This window comes from Cotesia typhae, unplaced genomic scaffold (genome assembly GCF_013202065.1).
Source record: "Cotesia typhae breed Kobodo isofemale line unplaced genomic scaffold, CoteBio_Ctyphae scaffold_152, whole genome shotgun sequence".
NCBI classification, from domain to species: Eukaryota; Metazoa; Arthropoda; class Insecta; order Hymenoptera; family Braconidae; genus Cotesia; species Cotesia typhae.
Window position 1 is genome coordinate 11,242,886 of NW_027423776.1, and position 20,758 is coordinate 11,263,643.

General features: G+C 31.9%; 1 protein-coding gene and 1 long non-coding RNA gene across 2 annotated transcripts; one reads left to right on the forward strand and one right to left on the reverse strand.

The window, feature by feature from the left end:
• Positions 1–10,957: 10,957 nt before the first annotated feature.
• Positions 10,958–20,359, reverse strand: Ino80 (chromatin-remodeling ATPase INO80). Its single transcript, XM_074256793.1, has 13 exons — positions 20,206–20,359; positions 19,901–20,054; positions 19,706–19,800; positions 16,193–19,465; positions 15,839–15,966; positions 15,567–15,661; positions 15,079–15,151; positions 14,849–15,007; positions 14,677–14,779; positions 14,376–14,488; positions 14,036–14,251; positions 13,265–13,574; positions 10,958–11,562 (listed from the first exon to the last, which is right to left on the reverse strand). Exons 2-13 carry the CDS (start codon positions 20,032–20,034, stop codon positions 11,276–11,278), a joined length of 4,986 nt encoding a protein of 1,661 aa, XP_074112894.1. The 5' UTR covers positions 20,035–20,054; positions 20,206–20,359; the 3' UTR covers positions 10,958–11,275.
• LOC141536341 (uncharacterized) lies at positions 20,021–20,533 on the forward strand. Its single transcript, XR_012480721.1, has 2 exons — positions 20,021–20,162; positions 20,239–20,533. It is a non-coding gene; the product is annotated as an uncharacterized LOC141536341 (long non-coding RNA).
• The last annotated feature ends 225 nt before the right edge of the window (positions 20,534–20,758 follow it).

Below are 20,758 nucleotides of genomic sequence, written 5' to 3' on the forward strand. Positions count from 1 at the left end.
TAGCACCTGGTCATGGTGGTGGTTGCTGGCCCGATGCAACAGATGCCTACTCTTATTCCACTCTTCCTTCTCCTTGCTCTTCTTCTGATTCTTCTTCTTCTTCTCCTTCTGCTTCTTCTTTGGGAGCATATACAGTCAGTAGTGTTAATATTATCTTTTTTGGTGGTATTATTGTTGTTATTCTTATTTTCTAGACTATTCTGTACGTACGCGTAACACGAGTACTATTTTTGGCGCGTGGCTGACTGTCAAATTATTCAACAGCATCCACTCAGGATTTATTTTTTTTTTTTTCCCACTGAAATGCAACCTGGAAGACTACATATTTATGAATAAATCCTCTTATTTTTATGGTGGATCTTGAAGACTGAATTCTCAAATGTGTAACAACCACAAAAATGAAGTAGCTAGAGATCTTGAGAAATGAGAAATAAGAAACAGAAGCCGCAAAAGCAATAACAGATTGTTATTGCCCTTCTGGTACGGCTGCTGTTCCTGCTGCTGATACATCCATCTGACGCCTCTTCTACTCTGACATCTTCGGCGTTATATATATGGCGAGTATAGCTTTTCTGTTCTTCGCCGGCATGTAAAATTATTTAATTATTTTTTTTAATTTTTATTGAAGCTTGAGATGAAGAAAATCTGTGATTAAATCCAGTAACCGGGCGTTTGATGTTTATATTTGCCCAACTGTCCACTGTTAGACTGTTACACTGGAATTAAATCTTTTAAAAAAATATGGAGATGTAAACATTATCCAGGTACAGATAACAATTTTTTTATAATAAAAATATACTCGGCATATGTTGTAAAAAAAATCAGTGAAGAATCGTCGTCTTTACCTTCAGGACATGAGAAGGACTCATCCTGGCAAAGGTAAAGAAAAGAAAATAAAAGAAAACAAGACAAGGGAAGGTAAAAAGGAACAACAGCTGCGAGACACCCCAAAATGATGGAAGAACAACCTTTTGAATCATGACCTGGTCGCACTCTCTCGTTCTTTCTTTCTCTTACCATCTGTCTCATACAACCAGCCTTAAAAATTATTTACACGTGGAAATATATATAATTTTAGCGCGATTTATTTTTAACAAGAAATTATACACTCGAGGATTTTTTGGTTAATTAACAAATAACTACCAAACGAAATATAAGCTTTTATTTCATTATTTTACCGCTGATAATTTAGCTGTAATAGCTAATAGCCAAGACTGTGTTATGTATTTTTATTTAAAACTTGCTTTATTATTTAAATGCATGGCTTCGTAAGAAAAATAAAAAATACGACAGATGTTTTGTGTCGGAAATTTTCCTTACGTAAAAAATAAACCTATAGAATATGTATATATATATATATATATATATATATATTATTATTGCAATAAGAGTTCTGCTGGTTATAAATTAAATATTTACCAAGTTAAGGAAATGTACCAGCATAATTACGCTCAAGTACAACGGTTATTAAAAAATAATTAAGTATATGTAAATGTGTTAGTGGAAATAGAGAAATTTATTTAGAAAATAGATTAGCTTGACTGCTGCTGGTTAATTAGAAGAATTATAAGCTCTGTGACTAATTATTGCGCGTTTATCTTTAATTCCAACCGAGTTTGGTGATTGCTTTTATCAATTACTTTTTATTCTACTTAACCTGCTTACTTTAATCTTCCTCCAGTGAATGAGAAAAATTTTTAGTGTTAATGAAAATTTATTACCTCTATAAAATTTAGTCAAAAATTCTCATCACTTTTTTTTTTTTTTTATTACGCTTAGATATTTTTTTGGCTTTATTTACTTTGAAACACTAAAATAGTGTTAGGTAAATATAAATTTAAATAATTAACATTTCTTCCCACAAAATCAGAGTCTATTGCATCACTAAAAGTATTTTTCCCAACTATGGAATGTTATTTTTTCGTAAACTAACATAATTAAATTTAAACTCAGTATTAATTATTTATTAGCAACCTTGCAGTCACTTTGTGAGTTGTGAACTATAAAAAATTAAATAATGACTTTTGTTAAATTCCACTGTAATTTTTTAATTATTGATATTTATAAAGATATAAGCTCATCTTTATGTTACACTTGTCAAGAACTTTCATTTGAGTACCCACATGGATTTTTTTATATATTTTTCATATATACATATATATAATATATATAAATATATGAAAAATTGATGTGGGTACTCAAATGAAAGGTCTTGATGAGTGTAACATCGGGATGAGCTTATATCTTTAAAAATGTCAGTAGTTCACGAGATACAAGGTCATTTCTTATTTATGTATCTAGAGATAGAGCATTTTCGAATGCAGCCTAAATTTTGCTTATTTTTTTAATAATGTAGATTAATGATTTCACCTAATTATATTATTATTATTATTATTATTATTATTTTTTTTTTTTTTTCAGAATTAACTGCACGAAATATCAATAATTGTACTTAAAGTATTAAGCAATTAAGGTCACTGATATAAATAATTGGTCAGAAAAAAAAAATAAAGGTAAAATAATTTTTTTAAATTAATAAATAGTTAAAAGAAGAGATAAGTTTATTCGGTGATTAAATAATAAAAAATAATTTAAGTATATATATATATATATATATATATATATATATATATATATATATATATATATATATATATATATATATATATAATATAGAAGCACTTAGCTCGTGTATTTATATAAACTCTTTCTCTTTTTCATTTTACAATGCTACTCAATTTACTTATATTTTACGTTGTCATACACCTGCCGAGTATAGGACCCGTTATCGTCCTCATTAAAACAATATAAGTCGAAAAAAAAAAAAAAAAAAAAAAAAAAAAAAATTATTATTTTAAAAATATTTTTTCACCGAAAATAGACATGTGTAGGTAGATATGTATACCTGCAGGCTGATATATATAATATAATACGTATATAAGCTGAAAGGTCTTACGAGTATGATTTACAGAGCACCTTTCATATCGGAGGAAAATCCAAAAAATAATCGGAAACCTGGAAACCAGATGTACCCGTCATAAAAACACCATTTGAACCTTCCAAGGTTCAAAAACATCTGGAATTTATTTTACGCTGATGAAGCGCTTTTCGTATTATTTACGTCTGGAATTTCCCTGTTGAACCGAGTCTGCGAGGATTTTTTTCACCAGGTATGCTATGGCCCCTATGGGACACGAGCTGTGGGCAGTATGACCAGCACATGTAAGAGATTACCTATTGTCCTTACCAGTTTCGGCAATGGAAAATAAAACAATTTTTGTACGTACATTTAATTCTCCAGAGGATTTTTTTATCATAGAAATAATGCCTGCAAGTAATGGACGTACAGTGCATTACGTGCTGTTTGAGGAAGAGGGGGAGAAAGGAAGCAAATATATGCATGGTTGCACGCGTTTCTACACGAAATCTGATTCCTTAGTTTTTTTTTTTTCATCGTTTGTATATTAATCTGCATTATTTTATAGAAGACCTTAAGGTTCAATTCAGTAAGGATTCGTACAGGATTTACGATAGCGCTTTTTTTTTTAAGGAACCTTTTTTATAGAAATAAAAAGTAGAGTATGATTTTTATTAATTATTTCAGTTTAATTTTATTAATTAATTTTTTTTACTGATGATTAATTTTTTTAAATAAATAGACAGTCTTCTAAAGTTGTTTATTTATGACACTGAAGTTGACAGAAATTTTTTTATAATTTTATAGCTACTAAATTATTGTGAAAAACATTTTTTGAGTATTTTTTTTATTAAAATTAAATTGTTATAAAAATTAAAAAAATTTTGATAGTTTTTAGCTAACTTTAGTGTAATAATGTGAATCTTTTATTTATTCAAGACTATTATTTTTGTTAAATTGCACGGTAATTTCTTAATAATATCTGTTAATTTTAATTTAAAAATTTCCAGATCTGTTGAATTTATTATCAAGAAAAAATTGGTAAAAATTTTAACAGATAATTATTTTCTGATAAAGCGAAAGTCAAATTCGTTCCATCTGCTAATAAATGCATTATTAAAGCCTTTTATTTTTTTTTTTTTTTTTTTAGGGAGAGATGAAATTTTCCTGATAATAGCCATCAGCTTCAGCTTCTCGGATATCCTAGAAAGTCAATTAAAAGTACATATAATTTATAGGTGCAGCCGAAGCCGCTCGATATCAGTGAGATAATAAATGTGCCCTGGGGATTTATAGTCAGAGATAAGCCTAGCCCAAAAACTAAAAAATAAAGAGTGATGTGATGAAAATAATAGTTACTGTTGAGCTTGGATATTGAGAAGAATAAGAAAAGAAGAATAAAAGTTTGGAAATGGGTGGATGAGAGAAGGGGCAGATGGCATTGCAGCCAAGTGGCAGCGGGCACGCGCCAACAACTGAGCTCTACTCGGAACATCTGCCGTTACTTGGCAGCAGCTTATCCACGTATCCTACGTAGCATGCACGAGGAGTTACAGTACCGAGTAAAGTTGTATGCTGCTCCAAACGAGGGAAAGAGAAGAAGAAAAGGAACCACCGACTCATCCAGTTCCAGTTTCTTACTCGGTGCTCGAGTCACTGTTTTTTACTTCTTTCTCCCTCTCAGATCTGCTCAGCGTCCCAGCCACCTTTGTGAGTTTCAGCAGAGCAGATCAACTCCCACCAGCCACTAAATTTTCCCAGATGTCAATTTCTCGACATCTTTTATTTCATTTATTTCCTACCTTTTTTATACTCATTCTTTCTTAAATCATTTCAATCCTGTTATTGTACTCAACGTTTATTGTTGTTGTTGTTGTTGTTGTTATATATATATATATATATATATATATATATATATATATATATATATATATATATATATATATATATATATATATATATATATATATATATATATATATTTTTTTTCCATTATATAACAAGAGATGCATTTTTTTCCTGGAGCGTTTCAGTTATTTATTTTCAAATTTAAAATATATTTTCCTTTTTTCAGATGTCCGGTCTTCTATCAAGAGGTCACTTTTAAATGTTAGCTATCCGTCAAATTTATTTCTATTTAGTTGAGATACTTTGGATTGAATCTGCTGGTGACAGACTTGACGATCAGAATCTCAGAATCTCAGAATCTCAGGTTGACAATTTTATTTATTTTATTTACCTAAAATAAAAAAATTAATTTATTATCTAAATACATAATTAAGAAATGACCTTTTATCTTGTGAAATATTGAAATTTTTAAATATATAAGCTCACCCTGACATTATGTTACTCTCATTAAGACCTTTCATTTGAGTACCCACATCAATTTTTCATATATATATATATATATATATATATATATATATATATATATATATATATATATATATATATGTATATATGAAAAATATATAAAAAAATCCATGTGGGTACTCAAATGAAAGTTCTTGACAAGTGTAACATAAAGATGAGCTTATATCTTTATAAATGTCAATAATTAAAAAATTACAGTGGAATTTAACAAAAGTCATTATTTAAATTTAATAAAGAAAAATGATATTACTTATAATTTTGAAAAGTTGCTAGTTAAATTATTTATAAATTTTTTAGGTCGAAATAAAAACTACCGTACTGAATCGCCAGAGAAGAGACTGGAGCAATTTCGCCAAAGATGACTCGGAGGACAAATGCTGAATGCACCAGTTTGCTACACACGACACCGTCTGGCGTTTAATGTGCACAAAAATGAAATACCACCTCGCCACCTGCCTCATCATCCAGCATCCACATCACCCGCCTGGACAGTATATACATATATACATTCACCAGTCGGTGGGTATTCTGTACATGTACGGTGTTTATTTATGCGGAAAGTATTCCCGAATTTACACGAGACACGTGCCGGAGCTCTTGTTACTCTGGTGATATTCAATACAATTAATGCCAGACGGATTCTGAGCGGTATGTAGTATTGGAATTTTGGAATTGCTAGATACTCTGGGCGATATCGGGGCCGCTCCAGGGTGCCTGGGTTATTTTTAGGCTACTACCATCGATAGTTTTGAATAAGTAGGATGAATAAATGGCTGAAAAAGCAACAGATGGTCGCGGGCTTGACAGTCTGACGGATGCTGCCAGCAGATCTCAATATATGTGCTGCCTTCTGCAGCGGACGTATATTTACAATGTACATCTTAGATATCATCATCATCATCATTATTATGCTCACTCTTTGTGCAAATGGCACGTGGCTGTTTATATATAAACTTTCACGTTAAAATTACAATAATATATTATTTTATTAATTATATTATTTCTTCTTTTATTTTTTGATAAAAAATCTTTAATTAAAAATTTTTTCGCGCTATAAAATACAATTTAATTGATAAAAAAAAATTTTAATCTATATTATCAAGAATATATCTAGCCAATCATATAATGATTGCACGGTTGCTAATTAGTACTATTAAATCTTTTTAAATTAAATGAATAATTCTTAAATTCTATATTTATATAAAAATAATGAGGTTGTAAAGTCTAAGATAAATCAAATAATTTTTTTTTGGAATTTATAATCGAATAATTAGGTCTAAAAATGCGTTCGTTAACTCCGATGTTCAATTAAATTAAGACAGTGAAGTAAAAATAGCCAGAATTGAGACCCTTTATAGATCTCGTACACAAAGAGCCGCATTTGCCCTCGACCTATGCCCACTTCCTTTGAAATCCCCTCGTATCAACTTGTGTATATATATATATATATATATATATGAAGAGGAAGATAGTTTTATACAGCCGACATTGGATCACCCGGGCGTCAAGCTCGCGATCGCCAAGTAATCGAATCTCTGCACCTCCCTTTAGGCACCTGCCAGCAACACCCAAGACTCCCCGGCCGTCGCTATTACTTGATAATTTACTTTTTTTATTCATATTTTATTATTTTGGATTATTTACATACATTTTTATTTTATTATCTTCTCTAAAAAAGCTTTTTATCGCCAGGTGAGACACTTATTTACTCATCATCAGAGTTTGCTCACCTTGCTTCCTCTCGTAAGTTTGTCAAAAACTATCTCAATTTAAATGTTTATTAACAACTACTACCAGCTGCTTCTTTATTTATTATCTACAATAAAATATTTATTTGTTATATTTTTTTTTTTTTTTTTCTATGCATTTCTTCTTATGAGATTATTTATCAACGGATTTTTGTTTTTTTATTTGGTTTTAAGATTACTTCTTCATAAGTATTTAATTATTTCTTCTTTTAATTAATGAAATTTTTTTAAAAATTATTTCTTCACAACTTTTTGAATTTTTTCTTGCATTAAAAAATTAAAAACTTTATTGAATTAAATTAAACTTTTAGAAAAAAAAAAAAATCTTGTTGATTCTCAAACAAAATTTAGTAACAATTGATAAAAAATTTTTCGAAAAATCAAAGCCATGCAAATGAAACCGTAATCCATCATAAAAGCGTGGATCTAAGATTTTTTATATAAACTAAACTGAATAGAATTTCTACAACTGTCTGTAAGATAATGCTAGTCTCTCGAATAAATTTAAATAATAAAATTCATCCTCTTTTTCTTGTTCTAGGTCTGTAAGCTTTGAGAGACAACTCGCGCGACGCCATCGATGTGCCCAAGATGCCAAGAGGAGGGACAGCTGCCGTTCTTCTCATAACATCTGGCGGTATCCGATACTTATTGCCACGCGCCACTTGCCCCCATACGCTCAACTTGTGTCTTCTTCCCAGTCCTCAGAATAACCCACCGAAGTTTTTCCTTTTTACCTTATACTTTGCTACGGTACCTTACACCCTATAACCACCTTTTCCTTTCTTCCATTACTATACCACTGTACTCCACATTCATCTTTCGTTCAAGCTTGATATTCAGCTCTTTTCATCCATCAACAATGGTACTTTTTGCTCTATATTCAAATTACCGTTTCCCAGAATAAAAAATTATCCACATCCTCATCCTGATCTTCCATATCCTCATCCTCAAGGTTTAATAAATATTTTTTAGATTTTTATAATTAAATTTATAAAAAGAATTTTTTTTTTTATTAATTTTAAATCAACTGACAATTTTTTTATTTTATTTTATAATTAAAAGAAAATAATTTTAAAAAATTGTTTTTAATTTTTTTTTTATTAAAAAAATTATAATAAAAAAATTTTTTAGTTATAATTTAATTATTAAAAAAAAAAAAAATCTAGAAATTAAAAACGTCGGCTAACTTTAATGACATAAAATTTAGCTGTCACTTGACAATTTTTTTATTTTCTTTAACAAAAAAATTTATTCTAAAAAATTGCATTTTTAATTTATTAAAATTTTTACAAGTCCTTTTTTTTTTTTTTTTTTGCTATAATTTATTTGTTAAAAAAAATTAAAACAATTGTGAAATGACAGCTAAATTTAATGTCATCTAATTTTAGTATGATGACTTGCAATGGAATTTTGACAGGTGAGTAAAACCTAACCTAAAAACAAAATAGCAAGTCTGAATATAGAATTGCGTTTAATAATATGGAAGAAGAAAAAAAAAAAAAAAAATTAGCAAGCTGTCCTTGAAATGGTTGCGCTTGGGAGCGGAGGCTCTACCGACTCTCCTTATTCTTTATTCCTCTACACTGTCCTCCCCAATCTTAACTCTTATTCAGCTCTGGCATCATCCGCCTTGTCGGTGTACTCGTAGGACGTGGGGTGTACGTCGTGCTAACCCAACTACGTCGTTATACGTTACTTGTGTAGTTTTTAGTAGTAATAATAATAACAATAATAATATAATATAATAGTTGTAGTATGGAGTTGTATTATGAAGTTGTATGGAGGTTATGAAGCAGTAGTAGCACAAAAACAAACTGGGACCGAGACGGTACGACGGTAAATACGCTACGCGTAAGGAAGCGTAACGCCAAGTAAACTCTTGAGTCGAGTACTCCACTAGAAGATATAAGTGTTGTATGTATGAGTTGAGTCTCTGACTCGCGACTTCCGGTAAATATACAGGAAGTACGCTCGGTGCCTTCTCGGCCGACGCCAATGACGATTCTAAGACTAACACCAACACCACTTTTTACTTGTCATACTTTTACTACTTTATTACTCCTTAGCTTATTTTATATACTATTATAAGTCATCCCAACTATTTTTATCAATTACTCTTAACAATTATTAACAAAGTACTTTTCATTAAATCCATGTCACTGTTAATTGTCATTCTTATTTTTTTTTTCAATAGATTTTTGAGGTTATTTTAAACTGTCAAAATTATTTTATATTTACTAACCTTATTTTGTAGTCTTCTATTTATTGCAGCTGCAAGTTTTTCAAGAAAACTAAATAAACTTTAAAAATTCACTTAATTTTTTTTTTTAATTAAATCCAAAAAATGTCAATGAACACTGTAACTTTGTTTTTAATTTTTAAATTTATAATCCTGAAGTTAGCCGTTAGCTGTCAATTTTAAAAATATTTTTTTGTTCTAATTTAATGTCATTAATTTTTAATTTTTTTTTTTTTTTTTTTTTCATTAATTAAATTAGAATAAAAAAATATATTTGTTTTTTTTTTTTTTTTTTTGTAATAATTTTTTAAATAAAAAAAAATTTTTTTAATTTTCAGATATCGGTTAAATTAATTTTCATCATTAATTATATTATAAATAGAAGAGAAAATAATAAATAATAAATAAAACAATGTAAAGAAGAAATGACATTGAAGAAACTAAAAACAATCCAGAACACATACGTAAAATAAAAGGACTGTTCCGGTGAAGTAACAGTTTGCATGAAGTTTATTGCCACCTAAGGAGTTTACCGACCCCTTGGTTCGTCTTCTTTATTTATTATTTATTCATTAGGCACGTGCGAACTGGCCAACATACCGGACGCGCTAATAAGTTATGCATTTATTATATACAATACACATCCACACGGATATATATATATATTAATTACCCAGATACAAGTGGAGTACCTACTAGGTCGTAATCAAAGTGGACATTAAATGAATTGGCAATTTGGGTAATTAGTTAAATTTCGACCAATAATTACAATAATAATAATAATAATAATAATAATAATAATAATAATAATAATAATAATAATCCATTATTAAATAATCCATTTAATTTGATGTTTATTGCTGATAGTATTGAATGATTTTGGAAAATTATTTTTACAACGAGCAGGTGCAAGCGCACCAGTTCCGTAATCATTAAATGTACTGCTATCCCCGTTTTGTTTGTTGTTATTATTGTTTAATGTGATTATTTATATTGGTGAAAATAAGTGGTATGCTGGTCAATATGACATTGCCGACTACGACCCGCATCGGGAATAGACACACGAGCGAGGTCGTAGGACATGCAGATAAAAAAAAAATACCCAACAATTTATCCGACTACTGATTGGCTGCTCTGGTAATTTCGATGCCAATCGGCTTTTAAATTTCTCGGATATTTATTTTATAATATAAATGTACTTGATCTTACTCTTAGTGAAATTATTATTTTTTTTTTATCGAGTTTTACACCTGCCATTAATGTCCATGTTTACAAGGACCACTACACCCAAATATCATTACTCTTCAATGATATTTACAAGTGACATATTTAAATGCATTATTATAAAAATAATAAATATATTAATAATACGAAAGTTAGCCGACCTTTTTGATTTTTTGATTTTTTTTTCAATAATTAAATTAGAACAAAAAAATATTTAAAAAAAATTGCAGTTATAGATTTTTAAGTTTTATACAAATGCAATTTTTTTTTCTTCCTTGGAATAATTTTTTTTTAACAAAAAAAAATTGTTAAAATTTTTACATGTCGAATAATTTAATTTTCATAATATATTAATACATAAAAATGCATGTTTTTTAAAATCTATTATTAAAGAACTTTTGGATTAACGCCAAATTTACAATGAGGTCGCTGCTGCGGCTTATGTGTTTATTCTTGAAAAAAAAAAAGAAAAAAAAAAAGTTTATAAATTTAATATTTATTTAAATAAATAATTGATCTTTTTTTATATTTTTATGCAACCTATTTACAGATGATAAAAGTATAGCATGTGTATAACTAAGTTTTTTTTTTTTTTTTTTTTTTTTTTAAAGAAACAAAAATTTTATTTTTAAAAATTTAATATTGAAATAAATTTCGTCAATTTAATTAATAGCTTATCGAATTAATAAACTGCAATTAAAAAATTATTAATATAAAGTGTAATTAATTTTTTACAGGTGTTTGTATGTACATGCGCCTAATATTACGGTATTAAGGATCTTGATGAGATCTTTGCTGGGTGTAGAATCCAAAGGGCCGCGATTCTGATGAGGACGACGGAACTGAGTCGCTGATCGGGGATTTTCTTTGTACAGACAGCTGATTGAGACTCAGAGGTACTGGTAATGGACGCTGGATCTTTTTGGGGTGCCCAGGAATCCGGTGACCCTGGTGACCGGGCCCAGCGGGTCTTAGACGTGGTCGTCCTGGTCCTCTGCGGATTGATATGGATCCTCGGCCTACGGGGTTTACTTCACTAATGTTTCCATCATCAAAACCTAAAATAATAGTTCACAAGATATTTGTTAAAATGCCTTGTACTTTCTTAAATATTGATATTTTTCAGGATATAAGCTCATCCCGATGTTACACTCATCGAGACCTTTCATTTGAGTACCCACATCAATTTTTCATATATTTATATATTTTATATATATGTATATATGATAAATATATCAAAAATGCATGTGGGTACTCAAATGAAAGCTCTCGATGAGTATAACGTCAGAATGACCTTATATCTTTAAAAAGGTCAACAGTTAAGAAAGTACAGTGCAATTTAACAAAATTAATTTTTTAATTATATTTCACAAGTCACGGCAGTCACACAGTGACTTCAAGGTAACTAGTAATAATAAAATTTTTAATTATTATTATTATTAAAAAATTTTTTTAGGAATAAAATAGTGAATAAAACGGATCAGTGAAATAACGATTTAAAAAAAAAAAAAAAAAAAAAAAAACTATTAACAAAAATAAGAAAGTGAAATATAAAAATTGGCAAGTGTGATAAATAAGATTCAGAAGCCAGTACATGAGTAATACACATCAAAAACTTAAAAGGAACGTATACAATAATTGCAGCTGCCTATATCGCAATGCACCTGCGTTATCGACGACTCACACACACAAACACACGCTTACTTTAGGTTGGAAGAGCGTAACATGAGGCCCCCTGTCTTATATTTCTTCGTTACCCCCTACCCGCCATCCGTCATCCGTCACCATCCAATCCACCACCTATACACCCAAATCAGAAGACATTTTTTATTTTGAATCTCGCTTTATCAGGAGCAGAAATTACATCAACAATTTTTTTTTTTTTTTTTTTTTCTTCTATTGTAAGACACTCTATTGGCCTGCAAGGGTTGTATAAAATGAAGGGCTTTAAAACTTTATCTATCGAGTTAATAAAAAAAAAATATTGGCTTAATATCAAACAGACTAGTAAAATAATACAAGGTGAGTAAAATAATATATATACAGACAGGGTATGATAAAAAGAACTGATCCGTTTAAAGATTAGTAGTTTGCACACAAACGGTAGATTGGAGATGACAGAAGGGGACGTTTAAATAATCGCACAATACGCCGGGTAAAAAACGGGCGAGCGACTATGTCTGGTAAGAATAAACTAGAGAAAAATATAATATAATAGCCTATGGGGGATATATATCGACTGTGGGGAGATGTCAGCCGCAAATGTTTACTACACTTGCTACCAAACTGCTACAGTTACAATTACTGCGAGCGAACATGTGCACACATATCTCACAAGGGAATTTCAACTCTCTGCACTGTATTTTTCTTCACCGGGTCCATTTCTCCAGTTAAAATATATAAGAGCATTTTGCACGCCCCAAAAGGATGATGATGATGATGATGATGGGAGCTGGAGCCCCCATGAGAATTTCCTCGAGTGGCAAGTGGACGTAACAACTGCTAGGGGAAGATTAAATGCGCGAATTAAATAACGTGACGAATTCACTGTGGATTTCTACGCCTGAAAAATTATTACAAATAACCTTTCTATTCTCTGTAAGTACAATGGACTTTTTTTTTTTTTTTTTTTTTTAATAATCCGATCAATCCGTATCTTGTTAATCTCTTTAATACTTTAAACCATTTTTATACTTTAGAAGCGTTATTTGTTTATTTGAATTATGGATAAAATATTTTATTTATTTATCTGTTTAGTACCTTGAGAATTATCACCAGACGTGGATGAAGGCACAGAGTGCTGCAGTGTTCCAACTGAGGATTTACCTGGAGGATGCAGCATCAATCCTCTACCTTTTCCTGCGATAGGTCCTCCACGTCGAGATCCTCGAGGTCGGCCACGTTTGCTGGTTCCTCTGATTGAGGGTCTGATTCTCATTCCGCTGGAGGCTATGCCGTAGTTCAGGTGATGGTTGAAACGAGCGACTTTGGGCGGGGACAGGGAAGTTGAGCTTCCTCCTGATGTTGAGTTGTCCACATCAACTACTAGCCCTTCGTTGCTTGTTTCGTCCTAATTAATTATAATTATTTTTATTTTATTTATTTCTAGATAGATAATTAAGAAATGATCTAGTATCTCGTGAACTATTGACATTTTCAAAGATATAAGCTCATTTTGATGTTACTCTCATCAAAAGCTTTCATTTGAGTACCCACATTAATTTTTCATATATTTATATATTTTATATATGTATATATGAAAAATATATCAAAAATGCATGTGGGTATTCAAATGAAAGCTCTTGATGAGTATAACACATCGGGATGAGCTAATATTTTTAAAAACGTGAATTGTTAAAAAAGTCTTATGAATTATCTCATTTATCAATTAAAAAATTTTTTTAATTATATTTAGATGAAGGAATTTTTTTTTTTTTTTTTTTTTTTTTTTTTTTCATAATCAGAATATTAATTTGCAACACTAAAAATTTAGAAATATAAAATTATGAATAAACATAAATAAATAAAAACCTCTGATTTAACAGGACTAAGTGAAGCTCGGTAGTCCTCAGTAGTATCTACCGACTGTGAAAAATCGTTACTAGCTGTAGTAGTACTCGTAGTCATAGCTGTATTAATAGTAGTAGTTGCAGTTGTAAGAGTACCGGAATACTCATTACTAGCATCTGCCGTGCATGTATTTACTTTTTCAACGGAATTGTTCTCTAGACAGGGTTTTTTCGGATCCTAGAAGTAAAAAATAAAATACTTAACTATTTTATTTTTTTAATATCGATACGATCAGTAAGAAAAAAAATTTAGGGTAGAAAGAAACATTAAATGGCCCACCCTGAAGGGCGTGAATTTTTACCTTGAACGGAAGCGCGGTTAACTTCCTCTTCCGGTCTTTCTCCTTATGATGTATACTTGGCTCAATTCGAGAATCCTCTGTGTACTGTTTTCTCTCTTCGCTTCGTTGGCTGTCTGAAATACAATATATATGTACATAAACCGGTAGATAATGTATATGTAAAGCTTCTGATTTTGCTTATGCCTAAAACTTTAATTATCATATTTTTTAAATGCAAATAATCAATCTTAAAAATCAAGATTTATTTACTTGCTCTACGGAGATAGTTATTATTACCAGCAATTATTTTTGGCATACTTACATTTAGCCTCTATCTCCTCATCATCCAACAACAAAGAAACAACTTCTTTTGGCTTTAGAGTATCTGGTTTGAAGTTTCCTCCACTTATTACCATTCGTTGGATCTAAAATTAAAAAAAAAATAATTATTATTCAAAATTAGAACAATAAATTTTGTTTTAATAATTTTATACCTCGCTTTTTTCTCTTGCTCGTTGCAAAATTCTCTCTTCAATAGTTCCTTTACAAATAAGTCGGTACACAGTTACTTGTTTTGTTTGTCCTAATCTATGAGCTCTGTCCATAGCTTGCTGATCAACTGTCGGATTCCAATCACTGTCGTAAAAAATAACCTGTGAAAAAATAATAAATTAAATTTTTTGTTTAAATTTTGAATCAATAATTAATATAAAAATTTACTTACAGTGTCGGCAGCAGTTAAATTTATTCCCAAACCACCGGCTCTGGTACTCAATAGAAAAACAAATATATCGGCCCTGAAACATAAACCCGTATATGAATTTAAATAGTCCGGCGAATAAAAAATAATCCGAGCAAAAAATATATTTGAATGTCTGTATGCAAATTAATGCGACAGTTGAAGGTATTCAATAGGGGGCTGAAAAAATATTTAACGATTTTATAATAGTTTTATAAAAAGATTTATATATTTTTATTTAAATTGTATTCTCGGATTATTTATTCGATTTATATTCATTTATAAATCAGACAATTGATGAAATTCGAATCATCGGAGATATTATTACTCGTAAATTAATATTTAATTAATATTCTGGATGAATAAATGGACATTTGAGAGCTGTGAAAGTAATATCAATTTTAATTACGGATAATTGATATTGGTGATTGTTTTATTACAATGAAAGGATAAGACTTGTTTTTTATAATCACCTCTTTTGAAAATCAGCTACCATGTCTCGTCGGTCGGAGATTTTTGATGATCCATCTAACCTCATAAATGTATGTTTACGATGATACATGTATTCCTGTTAATAATTATTTTCACAATTTTTTATAATTAAAATATTAATTTGGTTTAATTTTTTTGACCAAAATAGAAGCTCCAAATTTAAATAATTATTAAAATTTTTAAAATTCAAACTTAATTACTTAGTAAATTTAAAAAAAAAAAAAAAAAAAAAAAAAAAAAAAAAAAAACAAACCTCCAACAAGTCAATCATTTTAGTCATTTGAGAATAAATAAGTACTCTGTGTCCTTGTTCTTTTAATCTTCGCAAAAGATTATCTAAAACAGCTAATTTACCAGCATCTGTCACCAGCGTCTGTTTATCTAAAAAATAAAAATTATTTTTATAAATAAAAAATTTCTAAAATTTAATAAAATAATCGACAAAATTAAATTTTTTTAATTTTTATAACAAATTAATTAAAAAAAAAATTTTTTTTTTTTTTAATTAATTTAATTGCTATAAAATTATAAAAAAATTTCTAACGTCTTTTAATTTCAGTGTCATAAAAATGAATGCTTAAAAAAAAAAAAAAAAAAAATACCATACCTGGAACAATAATATTGGACCATCCATTAACAGGATAACAAGCAGACAGTCCTCCCAAAGGTTCATAAGAAAAATCAACAATCGAAGCAGGAGAATTATCAAGAATATTAATCTGCGACAAAGAAGTCTTATTAAAGCAGTCGACATCAGCATCAAAAACTCTGAGTGTCCTGTCAAAGCCAGTCCAGAGTACATTCTGGCCAAAAGGCCCAGCACAAGCTTCGTGTCTCTTCCAGGCGTAAGCCGCCGCACTGCTGCTGACATAGAGCTTCCTCGGATAGGCTTTAATCTTCTCATTAGTATCACACAAGAATCTCGGAATACTCGTGGGCTGGTACTCCCTTGTACAATCCGGTCGCTGGAGATACCGGTACTCCGGCAGGAGAATAAACTTGCTTTCTTCACAAAGCTGAGGCTTGACTCCAGGAATTCGAACAGTATTAAACTTGAGCGAAGTATTAGAAACATGCTTGGTGCTCCTGAGAATCCTGTGAGCCATAGTTTCAGGCATCGCGTGGATCACGTGAGTTGTATGCATATAAAAAGGTTCTCCTTGGAGAATCTTGTTGGTAAAAACCAGCCCAGAAGTATTTACAATGTTAACCATGTCTTCCAGAACCAATTGCCTGGGAATTAGCATCAGATTTGTGGGAGCTTCTTTACTGAGGGACCAATCTTGCCAGTACTTGGCCTTCCTGACCTGTTTATCCAGCAGCGAGGCCTGGTAAAGTCTGTAAAGAATCCCAAAGACAAAAATGCGATGCAGCTCTATTGAAGAAAGATTAATCAGCCTAGTAAAGGCAAAAAAATTATCACTGTCATGATGGAGCGACCGGTTGATGTATTCAGTGTTAAAAAGACTGAGCTTATTAAACAGCAAGTGCTCTTTAGAAGGAACCGAGTCAAATATCAGGGATTTGTAAACAACTGCCGGCACTTGGTAGTCAATTGGCTTAAAAAACAGCGGCGACTTAGCATCTCTTCGCTCAAACAACTCAGGATGATTGCAAACTTTCCTGAATTGCATGACTAGATTCATAAGACTCGATGTGAAGTTCTTGTCATTTTGCGGGGGATTCTCCCCATTGCCACTAGCGCCACCAACAGTGTAATGAAGCAAGTCTTCAACCCTGATCTTCTGCTTGAGCGCTGAATAAAGGAGCTTCTGCCTGGTGGTCAACGGACAGTAGACCATGATCTCAATCTTGTCCGAGAGTTCATTCTCGACGTCTTTTTTTATCCTCCTTAGCATAAAAGGCTTGAGAATCATGTGAAGCCTGGACAAGTGTTTCTCATCAATGCCAGTCTTGTTTTCAGCATGACTCTCGATGTCCTTGGAGAACCACTCGTTAAACTCATCATGGGAGTCAAACAAAGTCGGCATAATGAAGTGCAGCAGCGCCCAGAGCTCAGCCATGCTGTTCTGAATAGGAGTACCACTGAGCAGAAGCCTGTTGCGACAGCTGAAGCCCAACAGCAGCTTCCACCGCATGCTGCTGGTGCTCTTGATCGCCTGAGCCTCGTCTAGGATCATGTACTGCCACTTTATTCTGTTGAAGTACTTGTAATCTGTAATTACAAGCTGGTAACTGGTTATCACCACGTGGAAAGAAGCGTCCTTGGTGTGCAAGTCTTTGGTGTCCCAAAATTGCCGGAGAATTTTTCGCTCCTGAGGATTGCCCCAGTAGGGCACGACTTTGAAGCTAGGAACGAACCTGGCCATCTCTTGCTGCCAGTTGTGCAAAGTAGAAGCCGGAGATATTATCAAAAAGGGCCCCCAGACGGAGTAACGCTCGGCCACGTGGCAGAGGAACGCTATTGACTGTACAGTTTTACCCAGACCCATCTCGTCGGCCAGAATCCCACTGATGCCTTGATCGTAGAGATTAGCGAGCCAGTTCATTCCTTTTAACTGGTAACCCTTGAGGTTTCCCTTGAATATCGAAGGCTGAGGATGCTCGAGGTTCTCTGGTGTATCGCTCAGTCGAAGTTCCTGGGAAACTAACGGAGATATCACTGCTGGTTGACTGGAGAGTCCAGAAACACCAGCAGCGCTATCGAACTGCCTTGTGCGGGCTCTCTCGTGATCAAAAGCCTCAGTGGCATTCTTCTTGGCCTTCTGCTTCATCAACTCGCTGTCGTAGTCATCGATTCCAACCAACCTGGGGTTCTTTTCTTCATCAAGCTGGTTCAGAATCCTCAGCTGCTCCTCCGGAGACACTTTCCCGATTTTTTTGGACATAAAGTGGGCGTAGAGCTCCGTCTGGGTGATTAGAAAGTTCAGCTTCCGCTGCTGACGCTTAGCCTCTATCAATTCTACGTCCATCTTTCGCTGCTCCTCGGCTTCTTTCTCCAGACGCTTCCTGGTCTCCCGCTCAACCCGGTCGTAACGCTTCCAGTAGGACTGCATCTCCCGGGTGAGCCGCTTGGCGCGCCAAAGAGTCTCCTTCATGTTCTTCTGGGACTGCATGGCCTTCTGCCTCCAGTATTTCATGCAGTTTTGCGAGAGCTTCTTGCAATTTATCAGCATCTCCTTGTGGTTGTTTATCTTAGCACGCTGGACCTTGCCCAGCTCCTTCTTGGACATCATCACCCAGATCTTGCGCCGTCGCATCGCCATTACTTCAGGGCTCTTGGTGTTGTGCTTCTTGCGGTTGCGCGAGCGCTGCTGGTGCCGGATCATCCCGTCCAGGTCAGCCTCGTCCAGCTCTTCTTCTTCTTCTTCTTCTTCTTCTTCTTCTTCTTCTTCTGCTTCTTCTTCTTTCTTAATCTTGATCATCGATGCTGACATTGTTGTCGCTGCTGTCGCTGCTGCAGAGGATCCCGATGTTGAAGCAGTCATCTTTCCCCACTCGTTTTCTGGGTAGTCATGCTCGTGGCAGATGTTTGTCGATGATTTCGTGTGATTCGTCTTATCCTTTCTTGCCTTTGTAAGTTTTTTGTCAGACTTTTTTTCTTTTTTCTTCTTATTGCCTACGATCAGAGTCTGATGCTCTGGGAACCGGTCGCAGCTTGATAATAAACCCGCGCCGTAATACTGATACTGAATGTTTTCGGGTTTTTGGTAGAATCTTCCTTGGTATTTTTTACGGAGAATGTGAAATTTTAACATGTCCTGAAAATCTTGCTCTGTTATTGGACCGTCAGTGTCCGAAGACTCGGATACTGACACGCTTTCAGTGTCTGATTCTGAGAGAAGAATGTCTTGTAACCATCTTCTTTCATCCCCTATTTTTGACATGTTGTACAGTCGCAGCTTGTTCATCCGCTCTTCTAAAAATTATTTTAAATATTTTTATTTTTATTAAAGCTAATTCTTAAAATTTTTTTTTTCAAGAAATGAATTAATTTTTATTTTAAAAAATTACATTTACTAGCAACCTTGCAGTCACTAAATCTTGAAATTTTTATAACCAATCAATTATTAAAAAAAAAAAAAAAAAAAAAAAAAAAAATCATACTTTTAATTTTTTTTTAATTTCTATATGTAAAATAATTTATTTTTCTATTTACCTTCCTTGTGATTTAATGTATTATTGGCATAAGTATCAGACCCATCGGAAGAGTCTGAAGATATTGACTTATCATCATCGTTATCTCCTTCGTCACTATTTAAATAACAAATAATGATATCATTAATTTATCAATTAAAAATATTATTGATAAAACTATTAAATTAAGTAAAAAAATAAAAAATAAAAAATTTACTGCAAATGATCCTGGAAAAGATGATTAACTTGAGATAAAAACGGCTGGACATTCAAACTTCTCTCGAGTCTTTGCAGATGTAAGGGGATTGCCATCTGAACCTGGACCCCCGAAGAACAATTTTGTTCATTCATTTTTTAATAGAATCTAACTCCTGGAGTAAAAAAAAAAAAAAATATATATTAACTGACAGTGACAATTATTATAATCAACTTAATAGTGAGGTTATGGACCAGCGTAATTAAATTGCAGTGTTGATAGTGTAAAGATAAATAATTAGATTTAACAGAATAATAATAACTTACTTGATTTACATATAAATATATTTATTAATACAGAAGTTCCGACGGGATAATTATTATCACCGTTGAAGCATAGCCGAAAAAAATAGCAGAAAGGATGGACATTGCATGACATAAATCAGCTTACGATAGTTAATTTTTCGACAGTCAATATTAAGCATTTGGCGTACTGCGGCGTGCCATGGAAACTATATATTAAAAAATCAGCCCGTCAGTGGGCCCGCTCTTGCTGTTGCTACTGATGTAAAAAATAACATCATTCACCGCCATTGTTGTTTTGAGTAAGTCGTTTGTTTTCACATTTCACTGGTAAGATGTCACTACCGTGGAATTTTTCAAAACTGATAAAGTTTTTTTCTCACAAGGTAACAGTTTAATTTTTTATTCACGATAATTAAATTAGCCGACATTTAAAAATTTATTTTATTATTATTAATTATTAATTAATTAAAATAATTTTAGATTAGATGAAAAATATGAGAATATATCATGTAAACAAACTATTCGTAACGTGATTAGTCAAACAAATCATAAGCATGAAAATATATGCAAATTT